Consider the following 25,487-nt stretch of genomic DNA (forward strand, 5'->3'; position numbering starts at 1 on the left):
GTCGTGGAGTAGATAGTTCGATTAATAATAATTAAAAAACAAACTAAACAATGATAGTCAATGGCTAAAAAAAAAGAAATAAATTTTCGTAATTAAATTTGGACCATAACCGTTACAGGTTAGCCTAGTAACTAGTGACCTCTGGTGTGAATATACGATTGCAAGATTTTTTCAAATTTTTATACCTACTTTTCTCAAAATTGGCCGATCATCTACGGCTAAAATTACAGTTACGTTTATCTGCGAACACAGATCTAACACTCTGCCAAATTTTGTCGCAATCGGTGAGGGTCACTTCTGAATGTCCTTTTCCAAGTCCACTGGCGAGGTAGTCACCCTGTATAAATCGTGGTTCGAGCGATCTTCGCGGTAACAATCGCTTTCAAGCTATCTGTTTCGCGTAAAGGGCTCTCCTTTCCATTGGCACGAGCACGTCGAATCGCCACACGTTCGTTTATCGCGACGAGCGTTTAAGTGCCCGAAGTGCTCTCGCTTTGCCCCATAGTCATTCTGGGAGTGCTCGATTCTCCGAGTGCATTTCGGTTACGCTCTTCTCACGAGCCAGTGGTGGAAGTAACAAACCCCACTTTCCCTCGCGTCGAGACAGAGGCAGTTTCGCCCGAGAGAACAGAAACAATTATCGCTCGAGACTGGGTTAAGATTTTTCACGAGTCGCTGGGTTTCCTTGGCTCTCGGTTTCCTTTGCTCGAGTCGTCGTGGAACACGGGACCGCCGGTCACGCGAATCTCTTGTTTTCATTTAACGGGGGAAGTACACGAGGGAACGCGTGCTCGTGAATTAGCGAATAATTGAACGATGACAGTAATGGTATTGTAATTTTCGAGTACGTTAATTGGGTTATTATCTTTTATGGATTCTCACCTCCTGATGACAAAGTCGATGATAAAAATAGTATTGTAAAACAGTAATATTGTAATTTTCGAGTACGTAAATTGTATTATTATTTTTTATGGATTCTCACCTTGTGATGACGAAGTCGATGATAAAAATAGTATTGTAAAATAGTATTGGTATTGTGATTTTCGAGAACGTTATCCATAAAAACATTCTTTAGAACAAAATTGCATTGTTTGAAGAGGGACGTGTAATAGTATTATTATTATTATTTTTTAAGTTAAAACATCGAGGTTTGAACCGACTAAACTTTATATAAAATAATACGAAATGAAATTATAAGTGAGTCTTTAAATTATTTTGTGTTAATATTGTATGTGAATCCTTTACACCGAGATGAATCCATTATAAATATTCTTCGGATTAAATTTATTTCGAACGATACACTTTCTTCTTTTATTCGTAATCCTTCGTTTAAATCAACCATTTTGTGATATACTTGAAAAGAATCCAAAATTTGGAGTCGGAAGCGTTTTAATAAATTACTTGCTTCAACATTTGTTACACAGCAAGCCATTGTCTTGAATTTATATAAGAAATTCAAAAGGCACTAAAAGCTTTCGAATGTAGCGATTGTTGCCTCGGCAACCAACATTTAACACATTGGCCGTTACATTATACATTCATGAATGACGTTCAAATCTTAATTTACATTGAGAGCTACTTTATTTGTGTGAGAATGGCATCTAAATAGGGATTATAAATTATTCTATCTTTCTAAATATAACACTATGGATTTAATACATCCTTTAACGTTCAAACTAAAACAAACTATATGACTACTATAGGTATTCTATTACCCTTATTTCCTTCTCAAATAAATCTAAGCCTAATCTGTTCTAAGCTTTTTTCTTTTAATACTTCAGAGTTCTGCTGTTCTTTCTCGTATATTTCTGAGAATACCAATCATTGAACTATGATTTCTTAATCAATTTCAATCAACAGAAATTGCATTAATCTAATATTTAAAATTCGCAGCCAATTAGCTCGGTACTATCCGCGACGAACGATAATCCTTCGTCGCGAGTAATACAGATTACCAGGTCTCACCACGTGGAGGTTGCTGCGAGCGGAGACCCGGAGAGAGATAGATGGAATCAAAGTTCCATCGATCTCCCTCGACGCGCAATACAAACGAAGTTACTAAACCAAGAAGATGGAAGGAATCAACTTCGATCTCTTGGTTTAGTTCTGCCGAGCGATCACATTATGAAAAAAATGAGGCAAAATTGGGAAAGACGCGACGCGAACCGTGTAGTTGGTCCTACTAGGTCTATCCCGTTTCCCCTCAGTGGGCCCGATTGTCGGGTGAAATGCGCGACGCCTCCACTCCTCCTCAGAGGAGGAGTGCCCCATTTCTCACAACTCCGTGTCAGCACACGCAGACCGTGGACCCGACTGATGAAGCTTTACGTAGAGAGGGTCTTATCCTGGAGGCTTCCACAGGGACCGGCATGGATACCTGCCCCTGTGTTCACTTCATGTTCTCTCGAGAAGCGGACACACCAGAAGAGACGCAGATAGACCGTTCGGACCACCTGCACGGCCGGTCACTTGCTTATGCAACAAGCAGAGGTGGCCGGGCTGAGAAACGAGGAACGAGCAAAAATAAGCTAATTGTTCAATAATTGCTCGGCAGAGCACAGAGATTCGTACACGGAGGCCTTAAAACTAAAGTTTAAACTAGTTAAAACTAACTTAGCCTAAACTAAACCAAAGATCCAACGAAGGATGCGACGAGAGAGTCCTCTTCGTTCTTCGTTTTCCGATGTACCTACCTAAGAGAAACCTAAAGTCGAGGAAATATAGATAGAAAATAGAAAATAGAAATGAAGTTGGTTAGTGATTAAATATAGTCGTGCAGTAACAAAGAAAATGAACGAAGCAGTGACAAAAAACAATAAATATGCAAAACAAGTACAAATTGAAATCACAGAACAAATAGAGTAGATTAAACAAAGAAAAAAGTGAAAAAAGAAAGAAGAATTGAGAGAGTGGTCATCAAGAGGGCAACCGGCGTCCTTGGCTGTCCGCGGAGGGTCCAGTACGTAAAAATGGAGAGGTCCAACCGCCTCGGAGGCTCCCTGTGAAATGAAATTTTCGTTAACTGGGGGCTCCTTATATACCCACCACAAGGTCACTTACAGTTACTTCAATTGTCTTTGTTCGATTTAATCGATTATTTGAAGAAATTTATGGCTTTTAAGACATTATTTACACTAGGACATTGTTAATAATTGTTTAAACTATAGTCCTACGACGGTTGTTAATAATTATGATAAATAAATATCAAGATATTGCGAAATCTGTGAAGGGAAACGATTTTAATGAATGTTTATTCCTCTATGCGATTGTTATTAATATTTATGCATGTTCCGAATATTAATGTTACAATACGCATCTTATTCATGCATTATAAATAATTAATTTGCCTAGGAAAACTAATTTTGATGGAGATTCGAAGTACAGAAGTGTTTCTTAAAGTTTTAAAGCATAAAAAGTAATAATTGTTTATCAGATACATTAATTTAACGTTTGTTTAATTCGTATAATGTATACTATACGCATAAAAGTTGTATAATTACTTAAAAGCGCCGAAATTCGATTAATTGCTTCTTTAGATAGAAAAATCTTCGTGATGAACACTTGTAAATCGATAATCGATACCTGTGGCCTTCACAATGTCAGTTGGACCTCGATGAAAAATTCAATCGCGAACAAAGAATACTTCAACTAAATGATATTTTAAGCCATTATTTATAGTAGGAAATTGTTAATAACTGTTTAAACTATGGTCCTACGACAGTTGTTAATAATTATGATAAATAAACATCAAGATATTGCGAAATCTGCGAAGGGGAATGGTTTCAGTGAATTTTTGTTTATCCACTCGATTGTTATTAACAATTACGCATATTCCGTATAATTAATGTTACAGAATGCATCTTATTTGTGCATTATAAATGATTGATTTGCCTATAGAAATTAAATTTGATCAAAAATTAAAGTAAAACGTGGTATTCGTATGTTTGTCGATTGTCGATCAAAATTAATATTTGTAAAGTAATTAATCATTTATAATGCACAAACAAGGTGCACATTCTAATGTTAATATTCGAAACCTGCATAAATGTTAATAACAATTGCGTGGGTGAACAAAAATTCACTAAAACCGTTCCTCTTCGCAGATTTCGCAATATCTTGATGTTTATTTATCATAATTATTAACAACTGTCGTAGGACCATAGTTTAAACAGTTATTAACAATTTCCTACTATAAATAATGGCTTAAAATATCATTTAGTTGAAGTATTCTTTGTTCGCGATCGAATTTTTCATTGAGGTCCAACCGACATTGTCAAGGCTACACATATCGATTATCGATTCACAAGTGTTTATCGCGATGATTTTTCTATCTAGAAAAGCGATTAATCGAATTACGGCGCTTTTAAGTAAAAAATGCAACTTTTATGCGTATAGTATACATTATACGAATTAAACAGACGTTAAATTAATGTATCTGATAAACAATTATTACTTTTCATGCTTTAAAACTTTAAGAAACACTTCTGTACTTCGAATCTCCATTAAAATTAGTTTCCTTAGGCAAATTAATTATTTATAATGCATGAATAAGATGTGTATTGTAACATTAATATTCGGAACATGCATAAATATTAATAACAATCGCATAGAGGAATAAACATTCATTAAAATCGTTTCCCTTCACAGATTTCGCAATATCTTGATATTTATTTATCATAATTATTAACAACCGTCGTAGGACTATAGTTTAAACAATTATTAACAATGTCCTAGTGTAAATAATGTCTTAAAAGCCATCAATTTCTTCAAATATTCGATTAAATCGAACAAAGACAATCGAAGTAACTGTAAGTGACCTTGTGGTGGGTATATAAGGAGCCCCCAGTTAACGAAAATTTCATTTCACAGGGAGCCTCCGAGGCGGTTGGACCTCTCCATTTTTACGTACTGGACCCTCCGCGGACAGCGAAGGACGCCGGTTGCCCTCTTGATGACCACTCTCTCAATCCTTCTTTCTTTTTTCACTTTTTCCTTTGTTTAATCTACTCTATTTGTTCTCTGATTTCAATTTGTACTTGTTTTTCCATATTTATTTATTTTTGTCACTGCTTCGTTTATTTTCTTTGTTACTGCACGACTATATTTAATCACTAACCAACTTTATTTCTATTTTCTATTTTCTATCTATATTTCCTCGACTTTAGGTTTCTCTTAGGTAATACATCGGAAAACGAAGAACGAAGAGGACTCTCTCGTCGCATCCTTCGTTGGATCTTTGGTTTAGTTTAGGCTAAGTTAGTTTTAACTAGTTTAAACTTTAGTTTTAAGGCCTCCGTGTACGAATCTCTGTTCTCTGCCGAGCAATTATCGAACAATTAGCTTATTTTTGCTCGTTCCTCGTTTCTCAGCCCGGCCACCTCTGCTTGTTGCATAAGCAAGTGACCGGCCGTGCAGGTGGTCCGAACGGTCTATCGGCGTCTCTTCTGGTGTGTCCGCTTCTCGAGAGAACATGAAGTGAACACAGGGGCAGGTATCCATGCCGGTCCCTGTGGAAGCCTCCAGGATAAGACCCTCTCTACGTAAAGCTTCATCAGTCGGGTCCACGGTCTGCGTGTGCTGACACGGAGTTGTGAGAAACGGGGCACTCCTCCTCTGAGAAGGAGTGGAGGCGTCGCGCATTTCACCCGACAATCGGGCCCACTGAGGGGAAACGGGATAGACCTAGTAGGACCAACTATACGGTACGCGTCGCGTCTTTCCCAATTTTGCCTCATTTTTTCCACAATGTGATCGCTCGGCAAAACTAAACCGGCAGATCGAAGGAACTTTGATTCCTTCCATCTTCCTGGTTTGGTAATTTCGTTTGTATTGCGCGCCGAGGGAGATCGATGGAACATTGATTCCATCTATCTCTCTCCGGGTCTCCGCTCGCTGGAACCTCCACGTGGTGAGACCTGGTAATCGGCATTACTCGCGACGAACGATAACCCTTCGTCGCGGGTAGTACCGAGCTAATTGGCTGCGAATTTTAAATATTAGATTAATGCAATTTCTGTTGATTGAAATTGATTAAGAAGCCATAGTTTAATTATTGGTATTCACAGAAATATACGAGAAAGAACAGCAGAACTCTGAAGTATTAAAAGAAAAAGTCAAACATTATTTACACATAGTGGATGCCCCGTTGGAACCCTCCATCGGCGTTTGTTGCTTACAGCTATGGCTCGTTGCCGATGAATATTTTCTCGGCCTGCTCAAAATGCAAATCGTTCTTCAGAAAAATGTCTGTAGAATCGATTAAGTTAGGATTAATTAGGATGTAAAGAAATTTTTAAACACTCCTACAGTAATCTTTTATGAATTGTCCCCATTATCCAGGTGTCTGTTCTGTAAACAGACCTTCGATCTCATGTGTTGACTACCTGCACCTAACTGCCATTGTATTTCTTTTTGTCTGTATGCCAGAGAATTTTTGCCCGTAAATGAATAAATAAATATGTAAGTAAATAATTAACGAAGTAAATAAAAAATGATGTAAACGAATCGATAAATATAGTATCAACAATTTTTCGCAAATATCTTAAAAACTAAAGCTGAGCGACGGTAACATCTATAGGAAAAAGTTGTTCAGAACGACGACCTTGATAAATTATTTCAATGTTATCGAAATCGAGGTGAAGGGCAAACTTGTAAACAATTACCGAATTTTTTTCTTTTTCTCTTTCTATTGGAGCGCGCGTACCAAACTTAAACAAAATGTTTCAGGCGAGGACACGATGCCGAGAAACCGAAGTTCCTTGACGAAGTACGAGGTCCTGATGGTGCTAAGCTTAACGATGCTTGTCCAGCTGAACGTCTGCTGGTGCTCCCCGTCCCACAGGAGTAGACACCACGCGGACATGTCCCACGAGGACGCGAAAGGTTTCAGAACGAGCGAGGAGCTGCCAAGGCCGGCTGCCCTCAATTCGAACGACGATTCGCTGGTTGTTGAGACGAAGAAGGGCAAGGTCATGGGCAAGACCATGAATGCCACCACGGGGAAGGAGGTCGACGCCTGGTTCGGAATCCCTTACGCGCAGAAACCTCTCGGTAGGTTCAACCTACTCGATCTAATTAACCTTTCCCCGGAGACGGCGTGCCATTTCGAGACGTCGGGTCTCGCGTTCCTCATCCCTCCCCCTCCTCCTCGAATCTGTCCTCTCTTCACGAGGGATGTCGTTAGACTCTCAAGCACGCGGATGCAGGGTCAAATATGACCCGAGAAATAGTATACCGTTCAAAATAAAATCGAAAATAAAATTAAAAAGGACAATATTTAACTATCTTTTTATTTCCACGGTTACTACAATACCTACAAGGTGTCTATTTTATCTCGATACGGTGAAGTATCTTTTATGAAAATGATCTTGCGAAAAACATGTTCCAACGAAAGTTGTCCGGTACGGTGGTCACGATGTCAAGCGATGTAAAATATTTTGTTTGTTACAACTGGTTTGATAAAATTAATTTAATTCTTTTAAACACGGCACTATAATTTGTTATGCACAGTACGATAGTATAGCATATAAAAAAAACACCCTGTATAATTTAATTTTTCTTGCTTCGCTGCACGATTATTAGATACAAAGTTTGAACGATGATCACATTTGGTAAAACATTTAACATCGTTTCCACCACGTTTCGCATAAAATTATTATACTCCATCTGTTGCAACGAATACTCCGGGTCAGCGTTGACCCAACATTCACTACCTAAGATTTAAACGGTGCTATTCCCTCGAAATGTTCGATGCTGATCAAAATTCGGGACAGCCAATTATCAAGGGTAGAGAATTTTTAGCACAATTAGATGCACACGTACCAGATCGATTTCCAAATGCATTTTTCTCGAAAACGATGCCTCTGACGCGATCTCGTTGCTCCACATTTTCATCTTGTCACCAGCCATAGAATCTCCCTGGTCCCCGTTTGTGTCGCTAATCTCAACCCATGGTGTATATACCTGTCCCCTGAACTTGGAACAGCTTTTACCTCCTTACACGTGGAAGAGACGAACGGGATGCGGACTTTTGTTCCAGGACACCTGAGATTTCGGCATCCGAGGCCGGCGGAACGGTGGTCGGGGATCCTGAACGCTACCACGCTGCCGAATAGCTGCGTGCAGATTCTTGACACGGTGTTCGGCGACTTCCCAGGCGCGACTATGTGGAATCCGAACACGCCGCTGAGCGAGGATTGCCTTTACGTGAACGTGGTCGCTCCACGGCCTAGGCCTACCAATGCCGCTGTTATGGTATGGATATTCGGTGGTGAGTTCCAGCTGACACCTGTTCCATCCGAACCGTAGATCAAAGATCGTTACGATTATTAAAAAAACGCCACCGTATCGCATGAGTGAACCGTTCCTACACAAGGGGGCTTACGTTTAACGCGGCGTGTCGTTTCGAACCTAAATACAGTAACCCCGCGTTAAAAGGTCACATTTGGGTCCGTTCGGAACGCTTTAACGAGGGAGACTAGCAAACTGGTTCCTGGAATCGATCTTTTCGTGTCTAGGGCCACCGAGATCCAACCACTACCGACAAGGAGAGTCAAGAGAATGACTCTACTTGAGAATTAATAAATTAATAAATTATTAATCAATTGTTTCCCATTGTATCCTCGCGAGAACAATATTAACGGATCGGCGAGATTCTACCGATAAAAATGAACCCAAACAAGACCGTATTTGGATCATTTCTTCCTACGCGTTGTAGAAATTATTTTTGAAAATTTGTTTATTAACCCACTACTGCAATCTACGTAATTTTATATTTTACATTGTATCTTCACGAGAGTAACATCAATGGATCGACGAGATTCGATGAAAATAAGACCAAACAAGACTTTATTCCGATTGTTTCTCTTTGTACGTCATAGGAATCATTTTTGAAAATTTTTTTATTTGACGAAATGCAAAATTGTCCGAATATGGTCGTGTTTGGACTCATTTTTATCGGGAGAATTTTTCTAATCCGTTGCCAATATTCTCACGAAGATATAATGAAATGGTATAAACGATTCACGATTTTTCAATCGTGAAGAACATAAACAGCGGTGGTGATGGTTCGGTACGGTTTATACGTGACAAATGCGATGTTTTAAAGAGGGGTTACTGTAATTCCTTCGGCCCAGATTGTAGGACGGAACGATCAAGAGAAAACGAGATCGTGAGACGTTTTTGCGGAAACGGTAGACTGTAGTCGGAACAAACTCGATTGACCATTCAAGGCCACTCAGGAAACGATTATCCTCATCGGACAGTTTGACTACCCCTCAACTCCCCTCCCTTTAACAACCCTATTCTGTGCCTCACGGGTAACCAGATAACGATGTTAAGTCTCATTGAGTATCTTGAATCACCAAGAGTTTACAATGACTTCTGAGCACATAGAGAGCTTCGAGTGTATTACTTTTTATAGACCTAGACCAGATGAGAGTGTTTAACACGATCTTGAAGAAATCTTTCATTTTAGCCGTTGACGTAAACTAATTTTTTCTCGTTACATTTTCTTGAAGTTTTAGGTGGTTAAAATATATTTGTATATTTTTCGATCGAAATTCGACAATTTCAAAAGAATAAAAAAATGTTTAACTCATGCCAAAATGTAGTTATAGCGACGTTGATAAGAACTATTTTTGGTTCCGGGAATAAAAGCATGTTGATGGTAAAAACACCCCTGTGAAAAAATTATGAGTTTCTAAATCTTCGAAATCGTAAAAAATATTTTTTTTTGTTTTTTAAAAAATTAAATTTCACGACCACTGACGTTGATTTCGTTCCGACTATAGTCTGTAGTTGTGCGCCAAAACGAACGATTTCGAAATTGAAAAAATTGTAGATAAACGTATTTTGAATAATTTGATCTCTTTCCCCTTTAATAAACGTATCAGTTCCGTTGAGAAAATCTCGAGATACAGTGAACGTGTCATGATGTGTCAATCTGCACCAATTTTCCTGTGAGAAATTCTAGCGATCACTTGAACAGACTCTGTCTCAATCTTTTCCCTAAGTAAATTAAAATTGATTGCACAGTATACAGGGTGAACCGGAAATTATAGTACAAGCGAAGAAGTGGTGATTCCACGTGTAAAAATGGAACAAAAATTTAAATTATTTAAATTTTTATTTATATTTTTCTAGATTAAACATTTTTTCTCACACCTCCTTGTATTGTAACGCCCCTCCCCTAAGAGTCGTAACCCCACCACTTTTAAAAACACTAGTCTAGAGTATCATTCTGTGAACACTGTCGTACCGAATACGTATACGATGAATTGTGCAAACCAAATTTCTTAAAAACGGAGCTTTCTATGAACAAAATATTCTATGCCAATCTTCAATTTCTTTCGACACAAAGAAACACCCCTTCCTCGGTTATACTCCGATGTTCAATCCCACCCTGTACATTCTAATTGTGCCGCCTAATCCTCGCGAGACGAACCATATAAACCCCTAAACCAGTGCTGTCCAAGTGAGGTTATACGAGATCTCTAGGGTCCTCCCTTTCTTATCCGCGTTGCCATGGACACCACGCGCCGCGAAGAAGGCAACCACGAACACGCTAGCTTATCATAGCTATTTCTTTAGTGTCACATGGTTCCTTTGACAACGTACTGTCCGTTCGCGAGAAGAGGCTGACAAATGTTTACATCCCCACACTACTTCACACTCTACTAGTTCTCCTACCACCACGTGCATGATCGCTATTGGTCGAGGAAGGTAGCATAGATTGACAATGATAGAGTGGGGGTTGGAAACACTCGTTAGTCTTCTACAACCCTACCCCAGTTTCCACTCTACCGTTAACCTAACCACTTGCTAGCCTTCTATGATCCCTCTCTAGTCTACAGTCTACCCTTGATCTAACCACTCGTTAACCTTCTACAACTCCTATCTAGTCTACAGTCTACCGTCAGTCAAAACACTCGTTAGCCTTCTACAATCCCTCTTTAATCTACAGTCTATCATTACCTAACCACTTGTTAGCCTTCTGCAATCCCTCTTTAGTCTACAGTCTATCGTTAACCTAACCACTTGTTAGCCTTCCATGATCCCTCTCTAGTCTACAGTCTACCCTTAATCTAACCACTCGTTAACCTTCTACAACTCCTGTCTAGACTACAGTCTACCGTTAGCCTAACAACTCGTTAGCCCATTCCATCCCTATTTTACTTTGCAGTCTACCGTTGCCGATCTTCGCCACCGTCCTTGACCAACCACTCTAGTTTACAGTCTACCAGCTTCTATACCACCACGGGCATATTCGCTTTTGGCCGAGGAGGGTGACGAAGGTCGACAGCAGTAGACTGTCAAGTAGAGTGGGGATGTAAATTGTCACAAACGGACAGTAGGTATGCCGTGTGAGAGGGAAAGAACGATTTGAAAGAGAACCAGGCGCACGAGAGTCTCCTCCTTCTCCTCCCATCCCCTCTCCCACGTTGGACAGCGCTGCCTAAACAACACCGAGGTGACTCTCTCACCAAGCCAACCGTAAATGGCGCAGGCATTAGTTTACTCGATTCCTCGCGCGGTCTATTTAGCAAATAAAGATTTCTCTTCCCTGTTTTTTTTTTCCTTTCATTCTTTCTTTCTTTTGAAAGAGAGAGATAGAGAGAGAGAGAGATAGAAACAAAGAGAAACAGAGAGAACTAGAAAGTGAGCGAATGAGAGTCGAGATGGAATCGCGCGAACATCCTTGTAGGTGGCTTTTACTCCGGATCGGCGACCCTCGATGTTTACGATCACAAAACCTTGGTCTCGGAGGAAAATGTGATTCTGGTCTCGATGCAATATCGAGTCGCCAGCCTGGGTTTCCTGTACTTCGGAACGTCGGACGTACCTGGGAATGCCGGTCTGTTCGATCAGCTGATGGCCCTTCAGTGGGTCCGCGACAATATCGCTGCCTTTGGCGGAAATCCTGACAACGTGACCCTGTTCGGAGAGAGCGCGGGCGCCGTTTCCGTTTCTATGCACCTACTTTCGCCTCTGTCAAGGTGCATACCTTTTTCTCCTTAGTCAGTTTATCATTCGTTTGTTCTTGCTTGCCTAATTGCCATATGCCTGGGTGCTATCCTACGCTACCGATCGTAGTCTTCGAGCTTCCTATTGGAACGTCACACGTGACACGGTCAGTGCCCTGTACGTCGAGCCTGGGCAGTTCAAAACCTACGACCGGTAGTGGGTTGTGTGTCTAAATGGTCGCTTCGATCCTCCGACGGTAGACCGAGCAGCTTTAACCCAGAGACACCGACGCGTGGTTTGCGTTCCAGGCACCTGTTTAGCCAAGCCATTATGCAGTCGGGTTCACCCACCGCGCCCTGGGCTATCATCAAACGCGACGAATCCATAGTGCGGGGCATCCGACTGGCGGAGGCTGTGGGCTGTCCCCACGATCGCGACAATCTGAGGGAGGTGATCGATTGCCTGCTGACCAAGGACCCGGTGAACCTGGTGAAGAACGAATGGGGCACTTTGGGCATCTGCGAGTTCCCGTTCGTGCCCGTGATAGACGGTGCATTCCTGGACGAGACGCCGCAACGTTCATTGGCCACCGCCTCCTTCAAGAAGGCCAACATCATGATGGGCTCGAACACCGAAGAGGGTTTCTACTTTATCATTTATTATCTGACCGAGCTGTTTCGCATCGATGGCACGGAAGACGTAAAGGTCAGCAGGGACAAGTTCGTCACCGCCATCACCGAACTGAATCCCTACGTCAGCCATATCGGTCGTCAGGCGATCATCTACGAGTACACCGACTGGCTCCGTCCCGACGACCCGCACGTGAACCGCGACGCTCTGGACAAGATTGTCGGGGACTATCAGTTCACCTGCAACGTGAACGAGTTCGCTGGCCGGTACGCCGACACCGGGAACGACGTTTACATGTACTATTACAAACACAGGTGAGAAGACTATTCCGTAATCTAGAAAAAAGGTGTACATATTTCTAGATCATTCTTCTTGCGGAGTTTCATCTCCGTTGATACTTTATTATAGTAGCGATCACTTGGCTTACGTGTGCGCAGATCCTTGAACAATCCCTGGCCGAGGTGGACCGGCGTAATGCACGCGGACGAGATCAGTTACATCTTCGGGGAACCATTGGACCCCTTGAAAGACTACACGCCGGAGGAAGTAGCCCTTTCCAAGAGAATGATGAGATACTGGGCGAATTTTGCAAAAACAGGGTGAGTTGAGACACGGTGCGGAATTGAAACACTTTTCTCCTTTACCCTGAGATTAACAAACTCCTTTAGAGCACGGATCGTTAAAACTGATACTCTTCGAGGATTCAGAGTTTATCGTGTGCAGAGCGAGGCACCTAATTTGCTGACTTTAAATTACTCGGGACTCACTTCCTCTATGAAATACTTCGAACAAAAATTTCACGATACCGAGGAAGGCTCGCGTGCAATAATCAGTTTATTATTACTTAACTATCCCTCGGTTTTTAAAACGGGAAGCCTTATATTTTTCGTCGAATTTCGATAAAGTATCAAATAATTAAAAATATTATACCCAAACCTCGAGCAGATGTTAATTAAGCGTAAATTAAGCGAGGTTTCTAGTCGGCAACCATGCCTGGGTCATTATAGACCCGGCTTTATTTTCTTTCTCGATTTCGTTACTCTATCGATCACCTTGTCAGTTACGAGATAAACAGTCTCTGGCTCAAAGTACTCGTCGCGAGTCGAGAAAATCGACGAGGCTTTTGCCAGCGTGGGTCAAAACAGACCCAAGCTCGGTTGATCGAGACCTAAAGAGAGATAGTAGCGAATTTGTTTCCGGAATTGACTGTACGTATCTCGGATTAAGAAACAGTAATAGGCGTGACTTGGTACGTTTTATCGAGGGACTAACATGATGCTTTATCGAGGGACTAACGTGATGTTTTAACGAGGGACTAACGCGATGTTTTAACGAGGGATTAACGTGATGTTTTAACGAGGAACTAACGTGATGTTTTAACGAGGAACTAACGTGATGTTTTAACGAGGTTTTGCGGTATGTAGTTGAATAATTAGTAATTTCGAGAAACGCTGTCCAAAGTGTAGACTTCATGAAATGATAGTTAGGATCTTAGATACTAAGATTGAGGAACTATTTTCTGGAGAAACAAAATAAATAGTAACGAGCTACTGTTACGTTAGGGATCCAAATGTTGGCACCGACGTTGCATCATGGACCGCGGCTTACTGGCCGCCGCACACAGTGAAGAAGAAGGAGTACCTGACCTTGGCCACCAACAGCTCTGAAGTCGGCAACGGACCTAGAGTGAGGCAGTGCACTTTCTGGAAGAAGTACCTTCCAGAGCTTCTCACCGCCACATGTAAGTGATTTTTACTTGCCTGCTCAGTGATACGGATTATCCCGCTTGTTACACGCCACGAGTAGAGGATGACCGCCTAAATTGAACACCTTCGATACAGAAAGTGAAACCACTGAGAGAGTCAACCGTAAAAAAATGAACTTGCTTTTTATCATTTTTTGTACACATACTTCTTCGAATTTTCGATACGTGCAGGAAAAATGAATAAAGAAGTCAAAATTAAAAGCAACAACACTCGGAACCTACTTTACCCTAGGGTACTGCCTAAAGTATAATAGGTAGGTCGGTCGAGCAAAGTAGATAGTCTTGACAGTTTGAATAATCAAGCGTAGAGTGAGGCAGTGCACTTTCGGGAATAAGTACCTTCCAGGGCTTCTCACCATCACATGTGAGTGATTTTTACTTGCTTGTTAAGTAATACGGTTCACCCCACTTATTACACGTTACGAGTAGAGAAGGACCGCCCAAAGTGGGTACCTTGGGTGCAGTGAGTAAAACGAAACAGTGGTCGATAAAATATAAACTTCTTTTTCATTTCTCTCCGCACTTACTGTCTCGTTAAATATTCGAAACGATAAAAATGAAGAAGAAATAGAAAATTAAAATCAACGACATTCGAGTATCCGATCTTGCAACAGGGAACTGCCTAAAGTGGATATATCAGTCGAATAAGTAGTCTTGATTATAAATTATTAAAGATTTTAAATTTTAAACTTGACAAATGTCGCGCAGAAATAACAAGGAACGATATTCCTGAGCTCATAATTACATTTTCATTCGACTGATTAACCAATTTTAAGATCGGTTTATTAATATTTTAAAAACAATGACCTAACTGTTCGAGGCTTCTCTACCTAATGTCAGAGTCCAAAGTTATCGAATTGCTATTATTATAATTAAATGTCTATGTTACCAAATGTCTATCACGTAGATATAATGCGAATATTTACATTATTTTGAAAGAATAATTCGCACAATGGTGAACCATGGCCAGTACTGTTTCCCAATCTAATCTCAAAGTTAGAGAGTTATTGCACAATTTCGCAGCGATTAGTAATGATTTCTAAACACTCGAGGATTCAACGAAACGTTTCGATTCACGTTGTTGGTCCTCGGACTATTTTTTCGAATTGAAATCCCCACATCGAGGTATTCGTTATTCGCTGTTCGGTTCTTTTGATACGATGATCGCCTTTCGCGATGACACCTGTTGAGTAGAGAACACGTTTCGTGGACTGCAAGGCGGGATTGCTCGAGACACACCGTTGAAAGCGAATCAATCACTATGATTACTTTCCACTGGTCGAAAGATTTCAATTGGTCGCTCCGTTATCGCTCACCTGGTCACAAGTCGTTATCTATGAACAGTGCCGTCCCTAGATATTGCGGTGCCCAAACCAATGGAGATTATGAGTCTCACTAATATAATTAAATTTAATTATATCATTTTCTACTCTAATACAATTAAATTTAATTATACAATTTTCTACTCTAATATAATTAAATTTAATTATATAATTTTCTAGTCTAATATAATTAAAAAGTTTTCAAGTATTGACCGTTAACAGTGTAGTTTATGACAATTTACTGAATGACTAAAATTTCTAGAAAATAGATGAATGTTATTCTCGTAAATAAATTACCGAACCCCAGTAACATTCTACTTGTAAATTGATATGCTGTTAGAAGAGAATTGGGTAAAATTTTATTCGAATAATAAAAGTCGTTCAGAAGGTTAAACAAACTCTTATTTGCTTATTGTAATATACTTCAGTCTATAATTAAATTTCTAATTTTTATTCATCGAGTAGTGAATATAAAGTTACTTAACTTCTATTCGTTATTTGAAATTTTTATTCGGTTAATAGATTTTCTTTTTATTCGCATATTTCATTGTATATGGTATAAAGAATATTCTCTATGAGTTTTATCAGAAATTTTTGAAAATTGAGAAAGTTATAATTAAAATCTTCCAACGAAAAAAATGGTTCAGATTGGCGTGGTGGAAAGAAACGCCACCAATAAAATTCTTCTTGACAGCTTTTTCATCTAACTTTTCGTCCTCCCATACTTTCTCCAATATCTTTTCATAACCGTTTGGCCATCCAATACGACCTTACAATTTCTGCCAGGACTGATTTTCTTTTCTCCCTACAATACATTTGGTATACCATATTCGTTGAAGATCACAAATGTGGAATTTTGAATTCAAGGAATCTGAACAGTGTCGATTAATGTTCACTTAATTACAGGAATCAGAATGCCATTCAAAACTGATTTTTCTTTCTCTATAGAATACATTTGATGTACAATCTGAGTTTCAAACGTGAATTAAAATCAAACAGATGCATATGGACTCCTTCATGAAAAGAAATATTAAAGAAAAAAAACATTATTTAACGTATGGATGCATAGATAGAAAATATGGGGACACAAAGGGTGGGGGAAAATATTTACGAGAACTCACTGTATAACAAAATGGACGATTTAAACAAAATATTAGAAACGAAAAAGAAAAACATATAACTGTGTAAATTTCATAGTTATATAAATTGTCAATCCTTTTCTGCTAGAACTCGATCAAAATAAATTACATACGATTACGAAATTACATATTTTTTCAAAAAAACTCCCCACGAGGTGGTTTTGTGATAAAATTTAGGTTAAAATAAATTCGACTTTATAATTTTTGTATCTTCAATTCGATGTTGGAACAATAGGATATTTTTGGAAAAATAGCAACACAGAAGAATGAAGGAACAATATTGAAACAAAAAAATTAAAAAAATATTTGTTCTTGTAATCATGGCTATGAAAAATATTACAACTGCTCAACAGTTAACTTGATTTTTAATTACCAGTATTAATTTTACAATTTCAACCCCACTTTTTCCTTTACCCCTACCCCCCCCCATACCTCCTCAAGAAAATTTCAATCCTGAACCCAGAAGTACAGACGTTGTTGAATCTATCCAAGAGCGATTAACGGGTCTCGAGTTTCGTCCTTGTACCCTTTTCTCCACTTTCGAGGGCTTTCGAGGACTTTTCGCGAGCGTTGAAACGACGCAAGTTTCAATCCTTTTTTTTCAGTTCGCCTTCGTCACGGGCGCGAGACGACTGCTGCATCTGGCGACGTCTGCCGAAAGCTGCAGTCGCGCGCCAACGCTATATATAATGCAGTCGCACAGACTGTGGTCCTCATTCAGGGGTCTCGAGCGCGTCGCGTCCCGCCCTAACCTAACTGCGATCGACAAATTTTGGGTTAGGTCGCTCGGACACTCGAGCAATAATATCTAGCCACATTCTAATCTACAAAGCTCGAGTCTTCGAAGTTCAAGCTCGAAGACCAAGTTTTTAAGGTTAACATTGTAGAAAGCTCGAACTTTTGAAGCTTTAACGCTCGACAAGTTGTAAAATGAACTTAAATTTTTGAGGTTAACATTACGATTGCTCAGTGCCAGTACCGTCTTTAACACTTAAGGGACTTACTGTTAATTAGTTCAACATTTTGTAAAAAAACAAACGAATGTAACTGTACTGCAATTTTCTTCACATACATTTTCAAATTATATTATTCGTATAGTGAATTTAAGTTAGAAACTATACCAATGGAATTGGAATGCGTCGTGAAATATAATATATAGTTTCCTAAAAAGTATATACAATTTTTTAAGGTTATTGTAGACCGTAGCGGTCGATACATGAGAAATTTTCGATTATATTGGAACAGGAATAGCAGGCCTTGCGGTCTCTAGTTCCTCCGGGCGCCGCAACCTCTAGGGGCGGCACTGGTCAGCGCCATAGCAATTATCGAGCAAGGGAAAGAGTTCGTCGGAGCACCAAACAAATTTGAAAGATCGAAGCAACCGCCGGTGCGATTAAAGACACGAGAAGTCGCGTTGTTTCCCGATTGGTTTACCGCGCTACGTTCTTTCTCCCTTTGAGCGATTACTTCCGGTTCAACTGGCACGAAGTAGCGGCTTTCGGCCCCTGGGTGACTTCTTCACGGATTCCTCGTCATCAAGGAGCCGTTTCCCAGCGTTAAGTGGGACGCTCCGCGGAGCACGGGACACTTGATACGAGCTCTGAATAAATGATGCAAACTCGAGAGACGACGCCGCCGCCTCCGCGATCCCACCGCGACTCAACTTCCCTTTCGACGACCGAGAAAGCGTTAACACTTTCCCGACCGCACGAGTTGCGCCTAAGCGTTGCTCGCTGCCATAACGCGAGGGAGAGTCGCCAAAATAGTACCTCGGGAAATATTTTATCTCTTATATCCTACCACGCACTTATCTATTCGAAAATTAGTATTGTTATTATTATTAACATTGATATTGATATTATTATAAAGTGAGCGTTGTCCGTTTAAAAATTTACTATTTCAGATTCACTTTCAAACGAGGGTGTACGCGCATCATGTTCCACGAACGAATAAAAACGATTGTGACTTTAGATGCAATCTTTTCGCGCGCGTACTGTACATAAGAGCTTTTCAGGGTCCGGACAATATTGTGTCCTAATACTTTTAGACGGGGAACAGTACGCCCATTATTTTTCCAGAACAAATAAAATCTACTGTAATTCCAGATGCAATCTTTTCTCGTGCGTACTGTACACAAAAGCATTCCAGCGTCCATCGAAAATTATATTTCAATACTTTTGGGCGAAACATGGTACGCCCATTATTTTTCTGAACAAATAGGACCTGTCGTAACTCCAGATGCAATCTTCTCATACCCGTACTGTACACAAGAGCCTTCCATTGCCTCTTTAAATGTCCGTCGAATATTTCACGACAACCACGCGAACAACCATAGTTTACCGATTAATCGCGGTTGTTCGAGCAATCGAATGTTAGTTAATAACACGAGAAACCTGGCAGGTTGACAACGCATCGATGTGGAGGAACAGAATTCTCTCTTCTTCGGGAAGTAATTTCGCATCCCATTGACTTTGAGGTGGGCTATTAATCGAGGGTGCTTTACCCCGGGCGAGCCACATCTTCGAGGAAGTTAGGTCGCGTAGAAGAAATGGCCGCGAGCCAACTGACGATATCTGTTCAATGAATAATGCGCGTCTGCTTCGTCTTTGATCCAACGGTGTGTCGTGCCTCGGACTCGAGAAACTCCATCCGCGGAATAAAAGTTTTTGAAAACGCGGAGGCGAGCCAATTTCCATTGGCATCAATGTTGTACAATTTTTCAAAACTTTTTTTTACTTGTTAATGTTACGATTCCGGTGGCCACCAGTCTGATGTACTCGCTGCTACCTGACATAGATTTTTTAGTTGGATTACGAAAAAATTAAACGCATTCAATTTTCATTCGAATTAAAAATAAAAATAAAAACATCAACAGGCCCTGCTTATTTCAAAAATGTGATATAACGAAGGTTTAAGAGGCATAAGTTAATTTTTACGTATTTTTTCAATCTTAAAAAATCGTCAAAAAATGAAGTATTTTAATAAAATGTTTATGTACATATTTGTTTTTCGTGTCCGAAATGCTTGTAAAAAATTTCAATAACGATGGTAGATACAAGCAATTTGTTTAAACTGTGCATTCGAGCGATTAATTTTTATAATTTCAAATTCGTAATTTCACATCGCTCATTATGGTAAATTTAACTTTTTTATGAAAACACTTGTCAGCCATTTTTCGTTCGTACGATTGGCAATATATTTAGAACCTCGAATAATAAATTTATTAAACGCACATCTTAATTCGGATTAATTTCGTATATTTTTCCACCTGGAAGATAATTAATCTGTTTCGTAGAATTTCAATTTTTATATTTACACCTCGAATCCGTCACATTGAGAGGAATTTCGGAACGTTCGAGCGACAAAAAATTCGCATGCAATTCGTATTTCTTTCTCTTTTTCGTCTCGCTGGAAAATACATGAAAAACGCGTGAAAAACGATACATCGACAACTAGCAGCCGAAGATTTCGTTCGTGACGCAACGGGGACGAGAAGAGAAGATACTAGTATGCGACTGTTCCGATGTGCTTACAACCGAACAGTCTGGCGAAGAGGGTCGCCGAAGCGGAGAGGGGATTATATCACGAGCGGATAAAAACGGCGATGCAGCGGAAAATTGCTACCGCGGCACTGTCTACCCCTCCCCCCACTCTCACTGTCCTCCTTTAGTCGGTTTCTGTCTTTCAAATAATATCCATTGTGCCTGCAGCGAGTATCTCGGTCTCTTTTTGTGGGAACATCAGAGATCTGTCCGTATGGGTACGCGCGACGTATTACGTTCGGTTCACTAGCCCGAACACGACGCCATTTCCAGCCTAACCTTCGGGAGATTCGTCAACGATCCGCAGAGATGGCAGTGGTTGTAGGAGGAGAGGGGATATACCAGTCTAGACTGTAATTTTTTTTAGGTACGTTCTTTGGGAATTTTTTTCGAAAAAACGATAACAAATTCTCGTATCGAGTTTGCGCGCATATCATTCGTCCGCATTTCGGGAGTGTACACAATTTTTTTCGCGTAAAAATAATCAAAATCGCAGGAGTTATGGTCACTTTGGTAGAATTCCTTTTATAGAAAGTGTCTTCGTGTTTGTCGCGATTCCGGCCGTTCTGCTCATCCGAAATGAAAAAATCGGAAATCATTTTGTTCGATACGAACTTGAGTATAATCGGTACTAAAATTATGAGAAATTATTAAAAATTAAAAATTTTACAGTACTTCGAAGTTAGACTACAAATTTTTGGTGCACTTTTGTCTTTTGGCTACTGAAACAAATGGTAAAAAATTAAAAAAAAAGACTCGGCAGATCGAGGCTCGATCTTATTAACTATTTACCAAGTTCCGGCTGAAAATATTAAAAATTGATAAAATTATCGCCTAGAGAGTCCATAAAAAATATGTTTTGAAAAAAGTGCATTTAAAGTTTGTCCCGAAGCATTGACACTCGCGTACAAACTCTCACCATAGGCGTCACATTTTCGTCGCTACAACTTTTCCATTCGTAGTCATTTTTCAATCATCAAATTATCCATAAAACGGTCTCGAACCGTCGTTTTATAGATAGAAAGATTTACTTTCTACTTTTTTTCTCTCCGAGAAAAAGTTGGGACGAAACAAACCCAAGTTATTGCAAGTTGCAAGTTATTGCAAGTTGCCTGACTTGCATACTCCTGCACTCTTTGTCAGAATTTCGTGAATTTTCAAAACTTACTCACGAAACTTTAACCAAATATTTTTCGCGCCGGTTGAACGAGCGAATGGTAAATAAAAATCGATTCTTTCGAATTAACGACCTTAGCGTGTACGCGTAAATTATTGAACGTGCAAGCAGAGTTAAATAAAAGGTACCCGCAAATGCGGCAGATGCGGTGGAGATACGATCCTCTGGTCTGGCGCATCGGCACTCTAAATAGAACAACGACGCGGCATTGCTTTATAATTACGTCGATGGGCTTCGAAAGGTTAACCGCACGGCGGTTAAGGCAGACGGTAGAGCACGGGGACGTGTCGTTGTCACGAGCTCTAATGGCCCGTTTACACGGTAAACCATTGGCGTAACCACATATATACTTCGTTCAGTGTTCTACCGATGAATTTTCGGCAAGTCGTCCAAAATACCGTTGTTCCATCGTTTTTTGAACTTCGTGTGCTCTTAAAGTGCAATTCAAATTCCTGGTGGAACTATCGGAGAGCAAGTAGATGAGGAGTGAATCGAAGTTGATTAGCAACTTGGGGAACGCGAGTTGTTCGAGGACGACGATCTGTGAAACGATTTTGTAGTCGGTTACGAGCAGAGGTAGTAAATACGTACTGTATTATACCAACCCCTCTCCTCCTCGCAGCCATTCAAGCCTTTGTTGTTATTCAACAATAATAATTTAACAATAGTAAGAAAAAAAAATTTAAGTAAATATAGAATGTAGTAATCTGACATTAATCTAAATTATTTAAAAATAATAAATCACTCCTGCTCGGTGCATGTAACCCTCAAATATTGTTTGACAATATTGAAATAGAGTATTTTAATTTAGTGGGATGCACTAAGAGCTACCACCCCTAACACTGGGCAAACGGAGCACTTATCGTAGTCCACCCATTTAAAGAAAGAAAAATTAATATAATTGTAATTATAATTGAAGGCATTCGATTTTTTTTTTTTTTTGGATTCTTTTACAATTATTTTATTTCTCTAGTCATGTTAAGTTAGAAATTACATTAATCGAATTTAGATGTTTATATCAAAAAGATTGTTTCAATTGATCGTCAATACTTAAGAAATATTATAAAAGATATGACCAAATTTCAAAATAGTCGGTGAAATATTCTGTACCGTTTCGAAAAACATAGTTCTGAGAAAAACACGTTTCATATTTACAAACACAATTTTTATATTTTATACAATTTTCTAACGTATCGCTATTTAGTCGCTCCAGCTCGGTTCATGTGACCCTCAGCTTCGGGGATTCACGGCTTTGTAATATCAATGAGGCCTGTAGACGAGCAACGCGCAGAATGGCTTATGGGAACGAGCAAAGGTGTCATTTTCATCGTCTCGCTAACAACTCGAATTTCAGTCATTGGCGTAACACTGCTCGCAACCGTGAGACCACTGATACCCGGTATGTCTACTGCAGCCGTGACGTTGCTGAACTAAATGCGCCCTTTGCATCGAACGTGTTCCATGCAATCTATGCGGAACAGAACTGTCGTTGACACGGGGCCAACGTTGGTCTCGGTTGGAAACAGGCAGCAGCTGCGATTATGTTCACGATAGGGCTATTATCTCTCGGGAACGATCCCTCCGTAAAAATATATTTATATTGGTCCCGCGAGTAGCTTTGATTTTCGGCCAAAAACTCTGTCCCATTTATCTCGTTGAAGGTTCGACATTTCGCGAATCGACGAACGTGATCCTGGTATCAACGAGGAGGTAAATGACGAGGAGAAGATCCTCAGTAATCGAGAACAAGGGGAACCGTAGAGCGTGTGCCGCGTGATAACCGCTTGACTCGCGTCACTTGCTCGGCAGGTAGACGGGAAACGAAATCTGTTTCACAGACGACAAATGTCTTTTCGATTTCGAGTTACGTTACGAGGTAGCGAATGAATATCGAGTAATAAACTTTCGTTAATACTTTTAAAACCTTAGTATCGGGGGAACACGATGACAAAGGAGGTGGCACGGTATCGTTCATTCCTGGAACTGTGACGTCATTTCCTAGAAATTTCCCGAATTAAAGTTTCGTTAGCTCGACGAGACATTTTATTGTATTTTCAAACATTGTATCGGGAGAACACAATAACGAAGGAGGTGGCATAATTTCGCGGTTTCCTGGCACCGTGACGTCATTTTCAAAATATTCCAATTAAAATTTTCTATACCCTAACGAGAGTTCTGAACTGTCGTATTTTTACACTTTAACCAGATATTAAAGTACAGTAGTCATACCTGACTACGAGTTGTGTTATACGCGGGACATATTTATGATTGTTCACAATACCGAAATATTTACCAAAGAATCAGACCTAACCCAGACCTAAACCAGACAAGAAAAAATTCCCTAAAAGAAGAAATGACATGGTTGTATATTCACCAGGTCCTTGCAAGCACCAGAATGACTAGGTGCTTAGTCTTCCAGTGTCCTTATCCGGTCAATGAAGTTGAATCATTGCGATAACGGTGGTAGACCTCTATTTGGTAGGGTAGAGCTTAGGTTTTCTATGCAAGTTGCGGTTTATATATGTGTGTCAACTCATGCACTGGTCCTGCAGAGGCAGTAGAGGTTTCCAAAGGCCTCGATAGTTCCTAGTACAACGTGCCGATATACTGATTGCGTGTATCCGAATCCCAATATCCGGAGGTGAGTATACGCTGGTATAGGCAAAAGCCTGTGTACATCAAAGCTGGGTACCTTACAGCTTGATCGCACTCAATGTACGGAGAGAGTCACGTAGACGTACTTACCTAAATAATTCCTGGTACAGTATTGTCTCGTGTATCGATCAAAATTTGTTGCTCGTATCTGCGATCAAGAGTCACTCTCACCATTGTTTGCGTTTTTCGTTACGTTAGTTCTGACAAAAAATTGTCCACACATATTTAACATATTGATAATAACTGATCTGGACATTAATCCAAATAAATTATTTGAAAAATAATCTTTAAGATAATATAATATCTTTCTTGGCTACATATTATTTAAATTAACTACGTGTTATTCTATTTTAACGGCCAAATGATTTTTCTTTAGATCATTTTGTTACTTCTATTTCAAACAAAATCATTTTTTATTGTGTTTTTTATTCGATCGAATATTTAATCAAATATTTTCTCAAATACTCTCTAATTCCATCGGGTTAATATCGTTAATTGCATCAGGAATGTAAATTTCGGGAATTAAATACTTGCGTAATTCCAAATTGCTCCATTTTACGTGTAATTAAAATTAAACTGAATACAGTCGTGTTTGTACTCATTTTCATCGAAAAAACATCACCTATCCATTGATAACGCTATTGTGAGTATATAATGGAAAAAAGGAAGAATTTTAAATTTCAGTAGAATAATGGTATGTAATAGTGGGGATCATTTAACCACGTCATGAATTCGAGGGCAAAATTTCGCCTTGAAACCGAGGATTACTGTATAGAATACCTTTCAGGATGATCCATAGCACAAGAATGCGGGGTAAAGTGCTAAAGAGAGAACGATAAAGAACACCAAGGGAGAAACATCCACTCGCAATCAATCAACTGAAATCCATGTCGAGGGGTGCATTGTATATGTGCGTGTGTATGTGTTAGTGAGTGAGTGCCTACCGGACATTAGATACCTGTGAATCCGTACGGTGTAACCATTTCAGCTGGGCCTCGAACTCGTCAGGTCTATCGAATTAATGATCGTTTTACGTTACGACCAGCTGTAGTTCTCGGTCGAGAGTGTCAATGAGATTGATCGATTCGTACTCCCTTCCCCCCTCCCCCATATTTTTTTCTTATATTATGCATTTGAAATTTCTGATCTTATTGGGCTATTTAAAAAATGGCTCCCCTTTTAGTGCGTACAGATCATCCGATTTATATCGTTCGAAAATCCCCGACATAAATTGAAGAAATTTTACTATTATTTTATTATTTTTCTCATCTGTGGTATTTAAATTCATTACAA

At 39.8% G+C, this 25,487-nt stretch overlaps 1 protein-coding gene across 4 annotated transcripts in view; it reads left to right on the plus strand.

Moving 5' to 3' along the window:
• The window catches only part of LOC143147612 (acetylcholinesterase), a 117,336-nt gene that overhangs the window by 79,786 nt on the left and 12,063 nt on the right, over positions 1–25,487 (plus strand). For all 4 annotated transcript variants that reach the window (XM_076312999.1, XM_076313001.1, XM_076313000.1 and 1 more), the window contains 6 exons: positions 6,727–7,050; positions 8,039–8,269; positions 11,705–11,996; positions 12,273–12,908; positions 13,032–13,193; positions 14,157–14,335. In XM_076312999.1, the coding sequence (XP_076169114.1) occupies positions 6,738–7,050; positions 8,039–8,269; positions 11,705–11,996; positions 12,273–12,908; positions 13,032–13,193; positions 14,157–14,335 (1,813 nt within the window). In that variant the 5' untranslated portion in view covers positions 6,727–6,737. The remainder of the gene's footprint in view (positions 1–6,726; positions 7,051–8,038; positions 8,270–11,704; positions 11,997–12,272; positions 12,909–13,031; positions 13,194–14,156; positions 14,336–25,487) is intronic.

Source organism: Ptiloglossa arizonensis, chromosome 5, assembly GCF_051014685.1.
Source record: "Ptiloglossa arizonensis isolate GNS036 chromosome 5, iyPtiAriz1_principal, whole genome shotgun sequence".
In the NCBI taxonomy this organism is placed as follows: Eukaryota; Metazoa; Arthropoda; class Insecta; order Hymenoptera; family Colletidae; genus Ptiloglossa; species Ptiloglossa arizonensis.